Genomic DNA, 19,133 nt, shown 5'->3' with positions numbered 1-19,133 from the left:
ATGTACTTTGAAGAAGGTTTGAGTATTTCACGAATGCACAGAATGTATTTAGAATATGCAAAACAACAAAAATGGGATGCAGTAGCTACAGTCAGACAATACAGGGATACCCTTAATTTGAAATTTAATATAGCTTTCTTTAAGCCAAAAAAAGATCAGTGTTCCGTATGTAGTGCCTATAAGAATACAGATCCCGAGAAGAGAACAGAAAAAATGGAAGATGATTGTAATAATCATAATTTAAACAAAATCGCGGTTTGAAATCTGAAAGACATTGATAAAGAATTTTCGAAAAATGATAAATCTCTAATAACAGCATGCTTTGATTTGCAGAAGGTGTTAGTAACGCTCAAGTCAGAAGTCAGCGATTTTTATTATATAAGTAAAATCGCAACATACAACTTTACAATTTATGATTTAGGCAGCAATCAAGGATATTGCTATGTATAGCATGAGCAAATATCGAAGAGAGGACCGGATGAAATTGGAAGTTGTTTATGGATCTTTTTAAAAAGTTTTAAAGAAAATGGCATACAAAAGGTTATTCTTTATTTTGACAATTACGGTGGTCAAAACCATAATCGTTTTGTTTTTACGATGTTTGCTTATGCATCAATGACTTTGGATTTGGAAATAACACTGTTTTCTTGAAATTGGCCACACACAGAATAAAATGACAGCAAACATGCTGTAATTGAAGTTGCAAAAAAACGTCACTCTGCTATACAGGGTGTAACGTAAAGGTTGGGAATAAATTAATCGGTGGATTCTTTAGTTTAAAACATAAATATTTGTCATATGAAGTTATGCTCTACGGGTTTTCTTTTCCAAGCTACAGGGCGCTAAAAAATTTCAAAAAATTTAGTTTTTCTCCAATAACTTTCGAACATTAGAAGATAATGGAATGAAATTTTATCCATAGCTTAATTTGATAATCCCCGAGTAACAGGAAAAAGATTGGCTTTGTAAGTTACTCAGTGGCGTGCGTACGGATTATACCGTAAGGTTTTTCGAAGAAAATTGTGGTAAGCCACTGGTGAAAAACATTTTTTTGATATTTTTTTATGATCCACTTTTTATTTTAAACAAAATTACCCTCTTGCGTTTTATTCCTAGCTCTTGTCACTTTTCCGTAAATAAACGTTTTGTAAATACTATTTTTTTCCACTGCTAACATAGGAAAATGAAAATAAAAACATTATGAAGTATGCTTTGACCAAGCCACCAAAATTTGTTTTCAGATGTTTTCAGACAAAACATCATTGTCAGTTATGACATTTAGTTTTTCTTAAACGGTTGTATTTTGGTTTAGATCTGTTAGGAATGGACTACTCATTTCCAGAATTAGCAGATATGCATTTTATTTACGGCCTTGCCAACGGGAATACTGTGTTAGCTGTGCGACTTTAGATGAAGTTCTAATTGAAACACGCCAGAACATGTGGTTTATGCATGATGGCACCCCAGCTCACTTTAGGCGAGAAGTTAGAGAATACCTCAATGAAACGTTCCCCAATAAATGGATAGGTCGTGTAAGGCCAAGAGCGTGGCCTGCTCGTTCTCCCGAACTTAATCCGTTAGACTATTATGTGTGGGGGCACTTAAAAACCATAGTTTATTCCGTTCCCATTTCTGATGTACAGATTCTTCGTCAAAGAGTTGAAATGGGCTGTCAGCTAATTCGAGATATGCCTGGAATTTTTGGACGAGTAAGAGAATCCATGAGAAAACGCATTGAAAAATGTACTGAAGTTGGGGGCAACATTTCCAGCACCTTTTGTAATCTTGTTTGTTGTTTATTATTTCTTATTACCTACTCAATAAATTCTTTAAATTCCTAAGTCACTAGGGTTTTTTTATTATTGTTAAAATAATGTGATATTTTAATATCATTTTCAATACAAATAAGTCTTTTTTTAATGCCTATTTGACCATTTTCGGTGGCCGAGTCAAAGCATACATCATAATGTTTTGTTATTTTCATTTTTCTATGTTAGCAGCGGGGAAAAATGGCATTTACAAAAGTTTTATTTGCGGAAAAATGACAAGAGCTAGGAATAAAACGCAAGAGGGTAATTTTGTTTAAAATAATATGTGCATCATAAAAAGATATTAAAAAAATGTTTTTACCAGTGGCGTACCACAATTTTCTTCGAAAAACCTTACGGTATAAGACGTGCGCACGCCACTGAGTAACTTACAAAGCCAATCTCTTTCCTGTTACTATGGGATTATCAATTAAGCTATGGATAAAATTTCATTCCATTATCTTCTAATGTTCGAAAGTTATTGGAGAAAAACTAAATTTTTTGAAATTTTTTAGCGCCCTGTAGCTTGGAAAAGAAAACCAGTAGAGCATAACTTCATATGACAAAAATTTATTTTTTAAACTAAAGAATCCACCTATTAATTTATTCCCAACCTTTACGTTACACCCTGTATATACTCCTGATAGTCCTGATCAGTGGATTAGTCTAATAAAAATGGCCAAAGTTACTGCCCCACAGTCCAAAGTAAAAGAAATGTCTCGAGAAAATTTTGTAACTTTTAAACCAATGGTAAAGAAACAAAATTGGAAAAAAGATATTACTGGAGAGGCTGTAAGAATCAGCAAAATCAGAGAAATCCACTGCAATCCAGTCTTCCAATAAAATATTTTTTGTGTATAATTTTGGAGAAAATCATAACGACTTAACTTACATTTACATAACTTACAAACAAAAAATACACGTAAACGCGAAGAATATCAATTTCCAAGATTGTATCATGCTTTGCTGCCAATTGACGGTAAGAAATTAAGCGTTCTTTTGGGTCTGTGTAAGGCTATATTGATAACCATCGATGTATCATGGATTTTACAACTCCCTTCGGCCTGCTAGTAAAACTGACAACCAGGAAGAAAGTAATATTGACCAAGAAGATGACTCCGACTCTGAATCGTAATAAATTTTTCTTTTATGTCATTATTGATTATTAACAATTATTTTTTTTTCATCTAAAAATAGAAAATGTTTAATTTTTCTGTACCATATTAGTGTAAGAAGTTGTTTCTCAATAAAAATTTTGTCTATGAAAACTGTAGTAATTCATTCAAAATCCATTTTTTTCTTATCCTAAACTATTTTATTTAGATCATCAATAATTAATTAAGACCTAAACAATAATTACTTTGTTAAAAAGAACGATTTAGCTCTTGTAATAAAAAAAATAACGAACATTATTATTTTCTCAACTATTCAAATGCAATTATCTCAGTATAACCAAATTTGAGATACGACAGTTTTCCTTGGGACAGTCGATATGCACCGTAATAACACACAAAACCAAATAGGCCCCGATTTCGATTTTTCCCGACGGCCCCCGAATGAGCCAGACCGGGCCTGGTGAGTGACTAACTTAAGTGTGCATCAAACCACAAATTACTAGATAAGGGAACAGTTGACTACTTAAATATTACCAAAAATATGTCATTAGTGAAAACCTAATGTCACAATATTTTGAATTTGAATAACTCATGTTGAACATATACAGGGTGTTTCAGGAGGAGATGTACATACTTTAGTATGTTATTCTACTTTCAATTTTAAGTAAAAGACTTCCCATGAACTTAGGTCTCGAAGTGCTTCGTTTAGGATATACAAGATGTCAAATTAAAAAAAAACTAATTACATTTTCTTTAATAACTCTCGACTACTTCGAGTTACATTAATAAAATGTTGTATACAGAGGTTTCTTGAGTTGGGAAATTCAAATTTTATGGACGATTGACTGTATCTCCCAGAGGGCGCAACAAGCGATTATTAGGATCCTTTTCTAGTTAAGCGATCCCCCATCTTTTCTAGTTAAGAAATGTACACCTTATTGAAGTCTCTAGGAGCAGCCGTTTCCATTAAAAACTCATCTAATGATGATGATGCATGCAAATTATGTACCTATTAGAGTGCTAATTATGTATCAACTTTGTCAGTAAAAAGCATCATTGGAACTAGTTGACGATTAGCGTTGCTCTATTCAAACATTTTTTGTGAGAATTGCAAAAATAAAATCTCTAAACAAAATGTATAAAACCTGACAACAATAACTTTCGATTCACTTTAAAAAGGTACATAATTTGCATGCATCATCATAACAGAAAAAAATTTTAACGGAAACGGCTGCTCCTAGAAACTTCAATAAGGTGTACATTTTTTTAGTAAAAAAGATAGGGGAAAACGTTTTTCTATACCGAAATGACATACACCGTGGCACAAAAAAGTTGAAGCGATTTAAAAGGATACTAATGGTCGCTTGTGACCAAAATTTAAATTTCCCGTCCCAAGAAACCTTTGCATAGAAAATTTCATGAATTTAACTCAAAGTAGTCGAGAGTTGTTAAAGAAAATATAATTAATTTTTTTTTAATTTGACATCCTGTATATCCTAAACAATGCGCTTCCAGACCTAAATTCATAGGAATTTTTTTACTTAAAATTGAACGTAGAATAACATACTGAAGTATGTACATCTCCTCCTGCAACACCCTGTATAGATAATAAATTAAATAATAAATAATGAAAATTAAAAGGCCTAATTAATTATCCAATTAAAAATGATCCTCATATAAACCATGATATCTCAAGTAATAATTCATATTTAATTCATTTTCCCTATGTACCTCATACAGTGTAGAATGAGTAACAAGCAATAATTTATGATGTATGTAACAGAACTAATTTCTAAAAAATAATTATAATTTATATATCTTTCAAGTAAAGAATATCCTTTATTGAATATCTGGACTTAATTGTAAAATATACTGCTAGAATATTATGAAACCACAAAATTAATAAATTAGGAATATACAAGAAAACCGTTTTCCGTTACCGTTTTCAAGAAAAATGACTTTTTATGAACAAAAGCAAACATTTTGCTAACGTTTCGAAAATCTTTTGTAATTCAAAAAATACATATAATAAATTAACAATTTTAACGAAATTTAACAACAGATAAGATTTTAACTTTTTTTTATCAATTTGGCGAGTAAAATTTACAGAAACTGTTCAAAATTACGTCCGTTGGCTTGAATGCTCGCATTACATCTTCTAATCATGTTTCATTCTGCCGCTGCGGCTTCACCTCTATCGGTCAACTTTTCGATAGTATTGACATGGAATGTTAGCAAAAATGTTTGCTTTTGTTCATAAAAAGTCATTTTTCTTGAAAACGGTTGACTTTAGAGCAATAAACCAAGAGAACTCTTATTATGTAAAATTCATTGGCGCTTTAGAATTTGCTGTCAAAAGTCAATTTTTCCAGTGGCGTAAAATTTAGGGGGGGAAAAACCCTTACGGTACCTTAAAATCTCCACCACTCCACTTCTCCGAATGAATTCGAGAAGGGTGCGAAAAAGTAGCTATTAATAGTGGTAATGTGTGTACAAAAGCTCAGTCCTGTAGTTCAACCGATTCCTAAGTTATTGGCGACAAACTAAAAAAAAATTAAAGGTTTGACACCGCGTATCTCGAAAACGAAAGCCCGGAGAGAAAAATGGAAGAGGAAAAAAATTGTTCTTTTTTCAAGAGGAATTTACAGTTTTCCGTTGCGACACTTATTTAGGAACACCCTGTATAAGCACACGTTAAGATACCACTAATATGTCACTAACCTAGTACTCATTTGTGACGGCGATTTGAGTACAATATAACTGACTCATTGAAGTAGAATTGTTTATGAATACGATTAGGGTGAGTTTAGTATAAGCACATATCTAACCCATATGTGACACTCCTTTGATAAGGCACAGATGCCGCCGTTGACCTTGTCCATTTAAACTGGATGCTAAACGTTGCCAGATTGGACAATAAAAATTGATATCTGAAGAAAGTGTTGCCAATTCGAAATATTGAATGAACATGAACATAAAATGCTTACACCTACATTTATCACAATTTTCACTTAATTATTAAAGTGTCTGTCTAACCGGGATGATAAATTAGATAACTAATATATTAAAATAAAATTGCTAAGTGTTCATTAATTTTTTGTTGAAATAAAAATTATACACGTTTAATTTTACATTTTTTATATTAGGACTTTTACTAACATTTTTATTAATAGATTTTATGTGGTAGTAAATTCGCAGAATTACTAGTTATTTTATTAAATAGTCCAAAGAAAAATTTGGACAGGGATGTTGAACTGGAGGTACATCTTTACAAAAATTATAAATGGTGTTTCCTGGGTAGTTACAAATACAATTAGCAATCAAATACAGAAAATATGCCATTTTAACTTCCAAAAGGTATTACACTATATAGTTATGTAAATTTGAAATCGTTTTATCCATGCATTATTAATTCTGGGTGTCCACATTTTTCTATCGACATCTAAAAGAACAATTTATATTATAAAAATTTAATATTTAAACAATTTTTATAAGCAATTTAAGATTACCTATATAAAAAGTAATAATCATACAATTGTTCTTCTTTAGGAAACCGAAAAAATGTATATTTTTATTTTCTTTCTTGCATTTCCGATACTGATTTAGACATTCTTTGTAACTGCAAATAATTGTTAATAAAAACACCAAAGTTTTAAAAATAAATAACTATAAATCCACAGTAAACCACTTTTTAAAACACTTCAATACAGCTAACGGCAACAATGTTTACAAAATGCCCAAAATGGCTATTATATGATTTATACGTAACGTCACTAACATAAACCACACGGAGATAAAACATGTACGGATGTATTCGGGCTTCATCGGTAATGTATCTAATTCACAGATAAAAACCGTTCATACGTAGCATCATTTTATGGGCAAAATAATCAAACATTCTATTTTACTCTACAAAATTTATATATCCTTAAAGTTTTGTATTTCATATTTATTATTCTGTTTAATGCCGAAATAATAGTAAATCCGAAAATATCATCTTACGTTGTTACACAGCTGTTCTGTTGGGAAATACGCATGCGTTCAGTCCCTTTAACTTGGATGTATCTCCATTCGTGTTGCACAAAGTAGCTCTATCTCTCTAAGTGTCGCATATGGGTTAGATATGTGGTATAAGTATGAGTGAAACTTTAGTGAGATCTATGAATTTAGGCCTTAAAATTGTATTTCTAACAAAAAATTCCCATAAACATTTTTTGAATAGTTTAGTTTTTACTTTCGATTTACTTTAATTTTGTTGTAAGCTTACATTAATATAAAAAAATAAGATCTCTAAAACGAGCAGTTCTTTGAAAAAACTGCAGATCTTTTTTCTTAAAAATCCCAATGATAATGAAAAGCACTAATCAAATTTGCAGAATACCCATTGGCGTCGAAGTTCTGAGACTCCTGTTGGTATTGACCTCTCGTATCTACACCAGCGATTTACATATTTGTAAATTAATTTAGCAGCTTCTTACTTCTGCTTAGATAAATCAGTGATCAAAACAGCCTCGAGGTATTTCAGAATTTTTTTTTTTTAATTTCAACTCATCTTGAAAACGATGCGAATTACGACCCACATTCATGTGAAACTTTTTGCTTAAAATAATTTGTTCTATGGGGTCATCCACAAATTACATAAGGGTTCAATGGGGAGGGGGGGGCTCAACATTTTCTTATCATTCCTTATTTGGGGGGGAGGAGGGGGAATGAAATTCTTACGTAATAAAATAATCTTCATTAATTTTTCTATTTTTCTTAATATATATGTATTTATAATATAACAAATATATTAATAAATGTTAGAAGTTGTAAAGCTTTTTTTATAATAAAAAAAAAATTAATTGAATCAAGTAATGTATTACGTAAGGTGGGGGAGGGGAGTTATGAAAAATCTTACGGTTTCTTTACATGGGGGGAGGGGGGAGTTGAAAATGTGAAAAAATACCCTTACGTAATTTATGGATGACCCCTATAACCTTTTGAAGAAACACACTTATTTCAGAAACACCCTATTATGTTCAGACATAAACAGCATAACTGACCTTTGGTAGTATTAACAAAGTATGGTGAAATATATCCTCGGTCAAACTTCATCCCTTCGATAATTTCTAATTCATCATTTAAAGTCTTTCCATCTTTAACAGTAATAACACCTTCTCTCCCTACTTTTTTCATTGCGTCAGCTATAAGATTTCCAATAGAACTATCTCCATTAGCAGAAATGGCAGCTACTTGACAAATTTCTTCTGGTGTGGTAACAGGTTTAGATAAAGTTTTTAAAGTCTCAGTTATTGTTTCTACTGCCAACATAATACCTTTAAGGAAAAAATAAAACAAAATTACATATATTCATTTTGGGAAAATCGAAAAATCAAAATTAATAGGTTATGTAAAATTCAGTTAACTTCAGTTATAACATATAAGCCTAGTTTTACAATAATTCCAAATTTTTTTAACTGTCAATTAAAACTGTTATAGCCTCTCTTCACGATAGGTCATATGTGCAATTTGCTAATGGAAGACATTCTAACCAGATAGTGCCATAGACCAATGCTATCAATCACAAACTAGCTAACATTTTAAATTTCATTAAATGGAAAATATACTTCCATCAAATTATACAGGGTGTCCTGTAATGAATTGTACATAGAGTAATAGGTAATTTGTGATGTCATATTAAAATGTGATCTGGCCAAACTTACCTTAGTCCATAAGTTGGTGGTAACAGAGTTACAGGGTGTCAAAATTAAAATTTTATTATATATATTTTTTTAAATCATCGAAATAATTGATGTATTTAAACGAAATTTGGTGTCCCAGGGTTTTTTTAATGAGAAATTCAAATTTTCTCATAATTTTGGCATACATTCTAGATGGCGCCACTTACGTCAAAAATCCCCGGAATACCAAATTACATTTAAACACATCAATTATTTCAAAGGTTATTTAAAAAAATTGAAAATAAAATTTTGATTTTGACACGCTGTAATTCGGATACTATCAACTTATGAACTAAGGTAAGTTTGGCCTAATCACATTAATATTAAGTTACAAATCACCTGCTGCTCTGTGTACAATTCATTACAGGACACCCTGTATATCCATTAATGAATTTTAAAATCGCAGCCATTGCGGCTAGTGTCATTTACTTGATAAGATAAGTACATATAACTTTTATTTAAATGTAGACCACCAAAAAAGCTTTTTAGAAAATTAGTGAAAAAATGAAGATTTAAATAAAATAGATCAGCGTGTGAATGCCACATCGACACTATCGTTGATCACGAGCCAGAGTCTACCAGCATCATCTAGTTCCAGCCATTGCGCTAATTGGTCGCATGGCCCATCGTGAAGAAGGACCTATAGCATTTTTCAATCTCAAATTTACATCCAATAGCTGAATATACACTGATTTATAGTTCAATTGCATACATTGTAAAGACAAAACTGCTAGTTTGGGTCATCAAGAAAAATTGAAAAAACCAATATTTTGGGGGTTAAATTGCTGCCAAATAATTTGGAGTGATTACTTTGTCACGTACACTAACACAGTGATTAAACAGCTAATAAATCTGTCGTGAATTATTGGGTGATATTTTATAGAGCGTCATCTGCGTGTTAGTATGAATGTTGGAGGAAATATCTACGCGATATGTAAAGTAGGTTAATTTCTGTCTTGAGTTCAGAACATACTACAATTTCAAATATGGCATTAAAAGAATTTATTAGTGGACTGATCGATTTATATCATAATCACCTGTGTTTATGGAAAACAACCTCACAAGAATATACAAATAAAAATATTAAAAACGAGTTATAAGGAATTAGTGGCGTATTGTATTCTTTCCTCAATAACCATGTTTTAACCCACTTTGTTCGCTTTTTATGATTTTATAATCACATAAGCCATCATTCCAAGTAATAGAACGTGTTTAAAATCGTTTTTGTTCATGTTTTCGTAGAACACTCAAGCAAACTATACTTACGAGTAACAAATAAATTACTCTGATTTTTTGGACTGCCGAAAGATCAACGATGACAGAATAATCTTACCAAATTTAGAGATAAATCTTTGTGAATGAAACAGACGTAACAAATAAACAGTTAGGTAAACTTTGTACCATAATTCAATAAAACTTCGCATTAGTGTCCTCTCTAAAATTTGTCTGAAAAATTTTTCTTAATCATTTATCTGACGAATATTTGGTACAATTTATCGCTCCAATAAGTCTTTGCGTGTGTATTCAGCTAATTAGCTAATTTCAAAGGGACGTAAATGCCAAAAGTGCAATTTGAGTAATTTCTCAGAAAAACAATATGAACAAAAGTGCGAATTTCTTAAGGTATACAGGGTGTCCGGTAAGTACCTCCTAATCTCTCGGGAGTGTATAGGGGAGGTCAAAATAAAACTAGTCCTTCCTANACACCCTGTATATATATATATTTCTTTTCTCTTTTATACATCTTGATTTATATAAATTCGTTACAAACTTATGAACTTAGAGCTCACTCGTGGTCACACCATAATGAAATATTTAAAAATAGCATTTAAATATGTCAACTGAAGGTTCCCTCCTCATGTATCATTTCTTCCTATTTCATATTAGACAAATGTCATTTCAAGGTTGATTATGCTATTTATATACTTTTTTCTCCTCTCATTTAACAAATAAGACAACAATAAAAGTTTAAAAATATTTATTATTATTATTTATTCCACATTACAATAAGAGACAATTAATTAATACAATAAAATTTGTTAATATTAGATATATAATATGCCATTTTAAGATAATATATAAATTACATAAAAATTTAATGATATGTTATATATCATCTTCATTACCAGCATTATTTTATTGAGCTGCTAATTTGTATTTTACAACAGCTGCATATGGTAGATAATCCAACAAATTAGAAATAACAAATTGTTTTAGTCCTATCTCCACCATTTTCACACAAAATTGTCCAAATTTAAAGTTTCACTTAAATAATCGGCACATGACGAAGCACCACGGCGATACTTTTCATAATCCTCCTCCAACTGTTTAATTTTTTCTTCAGAGAAGCAGTAATTCATGTCATAATTAGATGCGTGAAGACAATCTATTGCCACATAATCTAGCTCATTCATCAATCTCTTTACGGCTGACTGGAGGTCCTCAGCATCGGTCCAATTTTGGCTAGCATAATGCATCCACATTTTCAATAGTTCTATAAATAAAAAAAATGATATTACCTATTGGAATTATAAAACATTAACAGAGAAGCCACCTTATATTATTATACTGACTAAATAGTGTAAATTACTTATATTGACTAGAATATATATATATAACATTTGTTACTACTAGATATATATTTTTTTATTTAAATTAAATAAACAAAAATTAAATGACAATTCCAAATTTTAACAACGCTTTACATTTACCATCTTTAAATGCAGGGTCACTTTGACCTAAATAAGTTATCGTATATTGTTCCCAAGAGGAATTCATTTTATTCAAAATATCCTCTTTTATGTGTTCTGTAGCCCTCTTTGGTAAAAACACTTGAAATTTAAATTACACTTTTCATCAAACAATATAGCTAAAATGGATTATCCAAAACGTGTATTGACAAAAGATAGTTTTTTATCGGATAATCAGGCCGAGTATGTATCCCATTTACGTTAAAATGTTATGTTAGAAATAACGTTTGTAAATAACATGCCGTAATAACATATATCTTATAAGTATCCGTCAAACATACATGTTATTTAATTGTAATGAAATGAAACAGAACACGGCCGCTATTTTATGTTGTACGTACCCGTTATTTACGAGTTTGCCCTCTACGTTGTAGGTATTTGTTTCATGTTTCATAACAACAGACTACGTACCGGCAAAACGAAACCATCAGAATTAAAACTTATAAATGCTTTATGACAACAGTTTGCTACTAAAGTTAATTTATTGAGCATGAATTTGGGGAAAAACCACACAAAACAAAAAAAAATTAAAAGACGTATTTTTTTTTATCGGCGGAAAAACATGTTTAGGGGTGAAATACATCTTCAAAGTTCGCCCCTGCTCAAAACAGATTTTTCTAAATATCTGGGGTTCTCATCAATATTTTGGAACGAATCAAAATGCAAAATTACTTCTTATAAAAAACCAGTTGTTTCATTAGTGTTTTCGTGTTTGGGGGTTGCTACCCTTATTTTTTATTTCAGACTATATTTTTCAAACAATTTTTATAGGTATATAAAAAATTCATATTTGTTAAAAAAAATTAAAAATATGATTTATGTAAATAAATTGACAAAATTAAGTTCTCTTTTTAAGGGGTGAACAACCCCCTAGTGTGCGAAAAATTTCTGTGCTGACTAGAATTAACATTTTAAAATAAAAAGTTTTTACTTTTTCTCTAATCATACGAATAATTTTTTCTATTGGTCTAAAACGGATTTAAACTGATGCAAACTACCCCTGCTGTTCATCAACTACCCCTGCTGTTCATCCCCCAATAAACGGGTTCAGTAATTTCCATTTTGTTTCATTCCAAAATATTTATTAGAATCCGAGATATCACGGATATACTGTTTTTGGGGGTGAACATCAGGGGTAGTTTGCATCTGTTTAAATCCGTTTTAGACCAAGAGAAAAAATTATTCGTATGATTAGAGAAAAAGTTAAAACATTTTTCGCACACTAGGGGATTACTAGGGGGTTGTTCGCCCCCTAAAATGAGAAATTATTTTTGTCAATTTGTTTACATAAATCATATTTATTTTTAATATTTTGAATCAATATGAATTTTTTATATATAAAAAATGTTTGAAAATATACTTTGTTTTCCTGAAATAAAAAATAAGGGTTGCAACCCCCAAACACGAAATCACTTGTGAAACATTTTATTTTTTTAAAAGAAGTAATTTCCATTTTATTTCATTTCAAAATATTGAGATGTCACAGAAATATTTTGGGGGTGAACATGAGGGGTAGTTTGCATCCGTTTAAATCTGTTTGCGGCTAATAGAACAAATTATTCGTATGATTAGAGAAAAAGTAAAAACTTTTTATTTTGCAATGTTAATTCTAATCGTACAGACATTTTTAGCACACTAGAGGGTTGTTCACCCCCTAAAAAGAGAACTTTATTTTGTCAATTTCTTTACATAAATCATATTTTTTATTTTTTTTAATATGAATTTTTTTATATATAAAAAATGTTTGAAAAATATAGTTTTTCTGAAATAAAAAATAAGGGTAGCAGCCTCCAAACACGGAATCTAATGTGAAACATTTGTTTTTTTATAAGAAGCAATTTCCATTTTTTTTTTTTTTTTCATTCTAAAATATTGACTAGAACCCCAGATATTTAGAAAAAACTGTTTTGGGGGGTGAACTTTGAGGATGTATTTCACCCCCTAAATATGTTTTTCCACCGATAAAAAAAATATGTCATTTAGTTTTTTATGTTCTACAATTGAGTCTACAACATATATAAAAATATGGGAAATTGGAGAGTTCGGGTTAGGGTAGTTTCCTTGTTAGATTCTTCGTTTGATTTAACCTAACAATAATTTTAGGGTAAATACTTATATATACGTACGTTATAGTATATATTACTACCTAATTACTTAAATTTTACAACTTACCTTCGAAGTGCGTTTATAAAACCGGCAAGTAAATGGAAATTTTACAAGCCGTTCATTTTCATTAGACAAATAACACCTACGTTAAACTATAGCAACACCAAATTCCTTGCCTTTAAGAAACTCTGTTATAATTTAAGATAACATGTTACAAACTATTTTATGTTGTATTTACCCGTTATTTACGAGTTTGCATTTGTTTCATATTTCATAACCTAAATGACATATGTCAGTTATATGTGTTTTTGTCTAATACTGACTCTTATTTATAATAATTTTGCATAATTATTATTAAAAATGTCGACACAAAAGCGTCTTCAAAAAAACAACAAAATTGCAATACGAGTATTTGCTAAAAATGGTCTTAATTCCTCAATAACATGCACGTTATATCTTAACAGGTAACGTTAACAACCCTGAAATAACATAACTGTTATTATGATATATCATTGAATTCACCGTTAATATTAATATTTATTTTATTTAATTCATCAATTGATAATGCCATTTTATATTATAATATATAATATCTAGTCAGCAATAAATACAATAATTGTTCTCACTTCAAACATTTTTGACACAAAATTTACACTATTGTAGACGCTCACTGCAGGGTTGGCACACAACGAAATGTAATTCTTCACTTTGATCTCTTCTCTTATATAGAAAATACACTGCAATTCAAATGCACCACGTCATAATGTCATTGTATACACAACATTAAAACAACTATTTAATTTCAAGGTTAAATGCATTGTTTAAACGTAAATTAAGCGAACTGCGTCACATAATGTGATATTTTTCGTCTTTTGAACTAGCTCAAAGTCACCACACCCTCATAAAATATTTATCCACACCGATATACATATTTCAAATTTAATTTCCAGGTTAACTGCAATGTTTAAAACGTAAGACAAATGAAGGTCATAAACAATCTTCCTTATTCACACCACACTACACAAATTTAATTTCAAGGTTAACGGCAATGCCAAAGTCAAATGAAGGTTATCTTCTCATGTAAAAATACACCTCTCCCACATACCATACAAATCTAATTTCAAGGTTAACTGCAATGCAAAGGTCAAATGAAAGTCACCAACCTACGTCATTTTCTTCGACTTTCAGCCTCAAGGTCATCCATACACCATCGTCATCGGCCTTCGACCTCAAGGCCATTCCAAGACAGAAAGTGGAGGGGGAGACTCCCTGCCGGCTAAAATACCCTACTTTAGTTTTTCCATTTAGGGTAAATACTTACCTAAGTTACTTAAATTTTACAACTTACCTTCGATGTGTGTTTATAAAACCGGCAAGTAAATGTAAATTTAACAAGCCGTTCATTTTCATAGACACGTACGTTAAACTATAGCAACACCAAATTCCTTGCCTTTAAGAAACTCTTGTTATAATTTAAGATAACGTGTTACAAACTATTTTATGTTGTACTTACCCGTTATTTACGAGTTTGCATTTGTTTCATATTTCATAACCTAAAAGACATCTGTCAGTTATATGTGTTTTTGTCTAATACTGACTCTTGTTTATAATAATTTTGCATAATTATTACTAAAAATGTCGACACAAAAGCGTCTTCAAAAAACAACAAAATTGCAATACGAGTATTTGCTAAAAATGGTCTTAATTAATTAACAGTTAACGTTAATCTTAAATAACATAACTGTTATTATGATAAAACGGGATACATACTCGGCCTGAATGACACGTTGTGTTGCGAAGAACTGTACTAATTCTTCAGCAGTTTCGAAGGGTTCCGGACAGAAGGAAGCAATGGTTAATAAAAACAAACCGACAGAATTGGATCACAACAGATAATTCATATTTATGTGAGGTATGTTTTATAATGTCTCTCTTAACCGAGCTTTTAACACAGGCCGTTAACTTCATCGGTGCTTATTTTACTTGTAGGTTCATTTTGCACCTGAAATATGGGAAAAAACCCGTGAGGATGGTAGTCAGAAATTAAAGGCCAATGCTGTTCCAACAATTTTTTCATTTTCCAAGCCGAAAAATGCAAGAAAATTGCCCAGCTAGTCCGTCACAGTTCGGTATATATATTGAAATTATTTTTTAAATATTTTGTTACACATTGTAACCTACTTATTGTTAGTTGACCTACTTACATAACATACTTGTTTGTAATGTACCTACCCAAAATAACAACGATTTCTGGTGTGGCATTGTAGCACATAAGCCAAGCCAGATGTGTTGGACTACCATCTGGGAATATCGAATTCTATGCAGTCGCAAATCCTTTTGTAGTACTGCTAATTAAATTGTTTTCCAACATACCTTGGATGATTTTTTATTTATTAAAGAATACACTTCTCACGTCTTTTTTTATCTTGTTTTAGGTGAACCCAAAAAACCTCAAGAATGTATGCTAGCAGACTTTGATGTCAAGATTCAGGAAAGTTTAAGGACACAGCAATGTACTTCCACTGCAGATTTACCAATTAGTCTTAGTCAGTACTTCACCTCTCGGTCTACATCAAGCGAAGAAAATGTACTATCTCCTCCTATATCTCCTCTAACATTTGAAGTTCTTCAAAATGAAGCAAATATATTAACTCGACTTAAAAAATATGAAACACTGTATTTCAAAGAAAAATCCAGAACCGAAAAATATAAAAAACTTTTAAGGAATGCTAAAAATAAAATGAAAAATATCGAAAAAAATGCGTCCTTCTCCCCTTCTTAATGAAGTCTTACTAAATCGTTTATTTAATAAAGATCAAATCATGGCTTTGAGAAAAAACCATAATAGCAAATCAACAATATTCATGAAATGGTCAAATCAAACCATCACTAAATCTTTTAAACTCAAATTAAGTTGTGGAAACAATGGATATAAAGAACTGTTAAAGCAGGGATTGACATTACCCTCTGTTGGGATTTCTTAGTTAAAAAACAAAAGTGCGTGGCACCCTTTACTTGTGGTTCGTGTGTGGACAAACAGATGGCGCGAGATGTGCATAAGTGTAGGAAATGGGGGAACGAACATGAAAAGAGGGAGTGTGTTACAGTCCACTATAGAGCACACATGTATTTTGCAAAAAGTTGTAAAGTAAAAAGTAAAGCATTATACCAGCCCAATTTTCAAGTGTCATTAATTCAAAACATTGGTCCAGCGAGCCACATTCGGATAATTGGCAAAATCAAGCAAATTTGTAAGAAAAACTACATCAAAGAAAAGCCGAAAAGGATTGTGCCGGCCGGCTAGAAACAACAGGTGCATTGAAGCAGAGTGGAGCAGTCGCAGAGTGAATCGCCGAAACGCCAAGTTTTTCGCAGCGAATCGACTGGTCAGCTACATTACACAAAAAGTGAGTCTGTTCCATTATTTACCTACAATATACAGTTCTTGACTTGTGTCAACCTGAAGAGTTATTACGTAATAACTAGAGCTGTAAGAAATCGTTACTATTCGTTATTCGAGTACTCGTTACTCGACACGATCCGAACTAACGATTACTAAAAAAATTACGTTATCGTTACTTCACTACTCGAGTACCCGATTTTTGCAAGAGATGTATGTAGTAAGAGAAGGTGTAGATCCGAATACTGAACCGCTATCGCCGAATCCACTGGTAAAAACGAAACTGACCACTGTAACAAAAATGAACTCTACTCCATCATTAGCCAGATCTTGAATTTAAAAATTGTACAGATTACTACAATATGTATAAACGTGAAATTCAAATATTGTAGAATGCTACACTACACTGAGTCTGAAAATTTCCCGTATATCACCGAAATACAAGCTGAAAATCAAATTATTTACTTTTGATAATTTAAACACTTTAATGCTGCGTAACATAAGTTTCTAAATCGAAATTTGCAGGTAGTAGGTACCGATTACCTAACCTGCATAAGTAACTTCGGATCCCAAACCGTTATAATCCGACTGCTGCAGTACTCGTACTACCCGTACAGCACCTTTTGAACTTCGAGTACTCGAATAACTGATCCGAAGTAACGTTTACTGTATGAAAAAGTAACGAGTAGTTACAGGTACCGACAAGTAACTGAATTTTACAGCTCTAGTAATAACAGTAAATTCACACAATTGCAATTAGTAACCTATTATATCACACAAAAATAGCAAATTCATTTATTTGCAAAATGAACGACGATTATCAAACATTAGTGCGAAAAAGGGCATCCCTTAAATCAAAATTAACTAGTTTTAGTAATTTCACAAAAGCCTTAAATGATAAAACGAAAAAAGAGGAAAATCCCGGCGAGTTAGATCTCATTCAGTTAAACGAAAGATTAAATAAAATCACAGAAACATTGTTGTCCGATTTCGACGAAGTACAAATACTTCTAGAAAATGCGGCAGAAAACATGGAGGAACAATTTTCCGAGCGCGATACATTCGAGACAAATTATTACAATCAAATTTCACTAGCCAAGCAATTACTCAAAAATTACGCAAGCGATGACAAGTCGGAAAAATCCGTATCTACAAAAAGTTCTAGGAAAGTCAAAAAAAGTGACGATATCGAGGGCATTAGATTACCGGAAGTAGATATACCAAAATTTAATGGGGAGCATACTCGTTGGTTAGAGTTCCGTGACACGTTTCGGTCTTTAATTCATGAGAATGAAAGCATTAAGCAAATCCAAAAATTCCATTATCTAAGGGCTTCGTTGGTAGGCAAAGCAGCCGAATTTCTAATGTCAGAGGAATTCTCAGAAGCAAGTTACGACGGTGCATTGCAAGCCATGTTAGAACGATTCGATAACAAGTGTCTTTTAATAGACAAACATATCAAAGCATTGTTCGATTTAGAACCAGTTCAAAAAGAGTCATCAGAAAAAATTCGTAACGTAATACATACCGTTTGGCGGCATTTGCGAGACTTGGAAAAGTTAGAACAATCAACTGCAAATTGGGACGCGTTAATTATCCATTTAGTTATCTCAAAAATTGATATAACAAGCTCACGCAAGTGGGAAAGTCGTAAAACAAAAAATTTGACTCCAACATTGGACGATTTAAAAATATTTCTAAAAGAACGCGCTGAATATTTAGAATCGCTTGAAGCAAAAAAGTCAGACCATTCAGATAGAAAATCTAGTAAACAAAATTCATCACCAAACGTAAGAGGTTTCGTCTCTAACACGCCTATGTGTGGGTATTGCAAGCAAGATCATTTCATTTATTCGTGTAGCGAATTCAAAAATCTCCCTGTACAAGAACGTATAAAAAATGCACAAAAAGCTAAGCTTTGCCTAAATTGTTTGAGGTTTGGTCATAATAGTAAAACATGTCGTTTAGGTAATTGTAAGCAGTGCAATCTTAAACACAACACGTTACTGCACATTGAGCGTGAAAAAACGGGCGAAATGGAGACAGGTGCCTCGGCGGCGTCGGCAGATTCGCGCGGTACAAAGGAAAACGAATCGGTAGCGCACAATGTCTCTTTGTCTTCTTATTCATCAGTACAAGTGTTGTTGTCTACGGCATGCGTACAGATATACGATAATGATGGAAAAGCACACATAATCAGAGCGTTATTAGATTCGGGTTCTATGTCTAGT

The 19,133-nt window shown here is 31.7% G+C and overlaps 2 protein-coding genes across 2 annotated transcripts in view; one reads left to right on the top strand and one right to left on the bottom strand.

The window, feature by feature from the left end:
• Positions 1-11,129, bottom strand: part of LOC108912117 (60 kDa heat shock protein, mitochondrial) — a 32,264-nt gene extending 21,135 nt beyond the window's left edge. Inside the window, exons 1-2 of the mRNA XM_018717283.2 lie at positions 10,940-11,129; positions 7,969-8,241 (exon numbers count right to left, since the gene is read on the bottom strand). Coding sequence (XP_018572799.2) covers positions 7,969-8,241; positions 10,940-11,129 — 463 coding nt within the window. The remainder of the gene's footprint in view (positions 1-7,968; positions 8,242-10,939) is intronic.
• Positions 11,130-17,708: 6,579 nt separating this feature from the next.
• LOC108912116 lies at positions 17,709-18,419 on the top strand (the record flags this gene model as incomplete). The annotated part of the gene is made up of 1 exon (XM_018717281.1): positions 17,709-18,419. A coding segment is annotated over exon 1 (711 nt), but the record flags the coding sequence as incomplete, so codon positions are not given.
• Positions 18,420-19,133: the final 714 nt, after the last annotated feature.

The sequence above is a fragment of the Anoplophora glabripennis genome, unplaced genomic scaffold, assembly GCF_000390285.2.
Source record: "Anoplophora glabripennis isolate ALB-LARVAE unplaced genomic scaffold, Agla_2.0 scaffold978, whole genome shotgun sequence".
NCBI classification, from domain to species: Eukaryota; Metazoa; Arthropoda; class Insecta; order Coleoptera; family Cerambycidae; genus Anoplophora; species Anoplophora glabripennis.
This window is presented reverse-complemented; position numbering and strand designations above follow the sequence as displayed.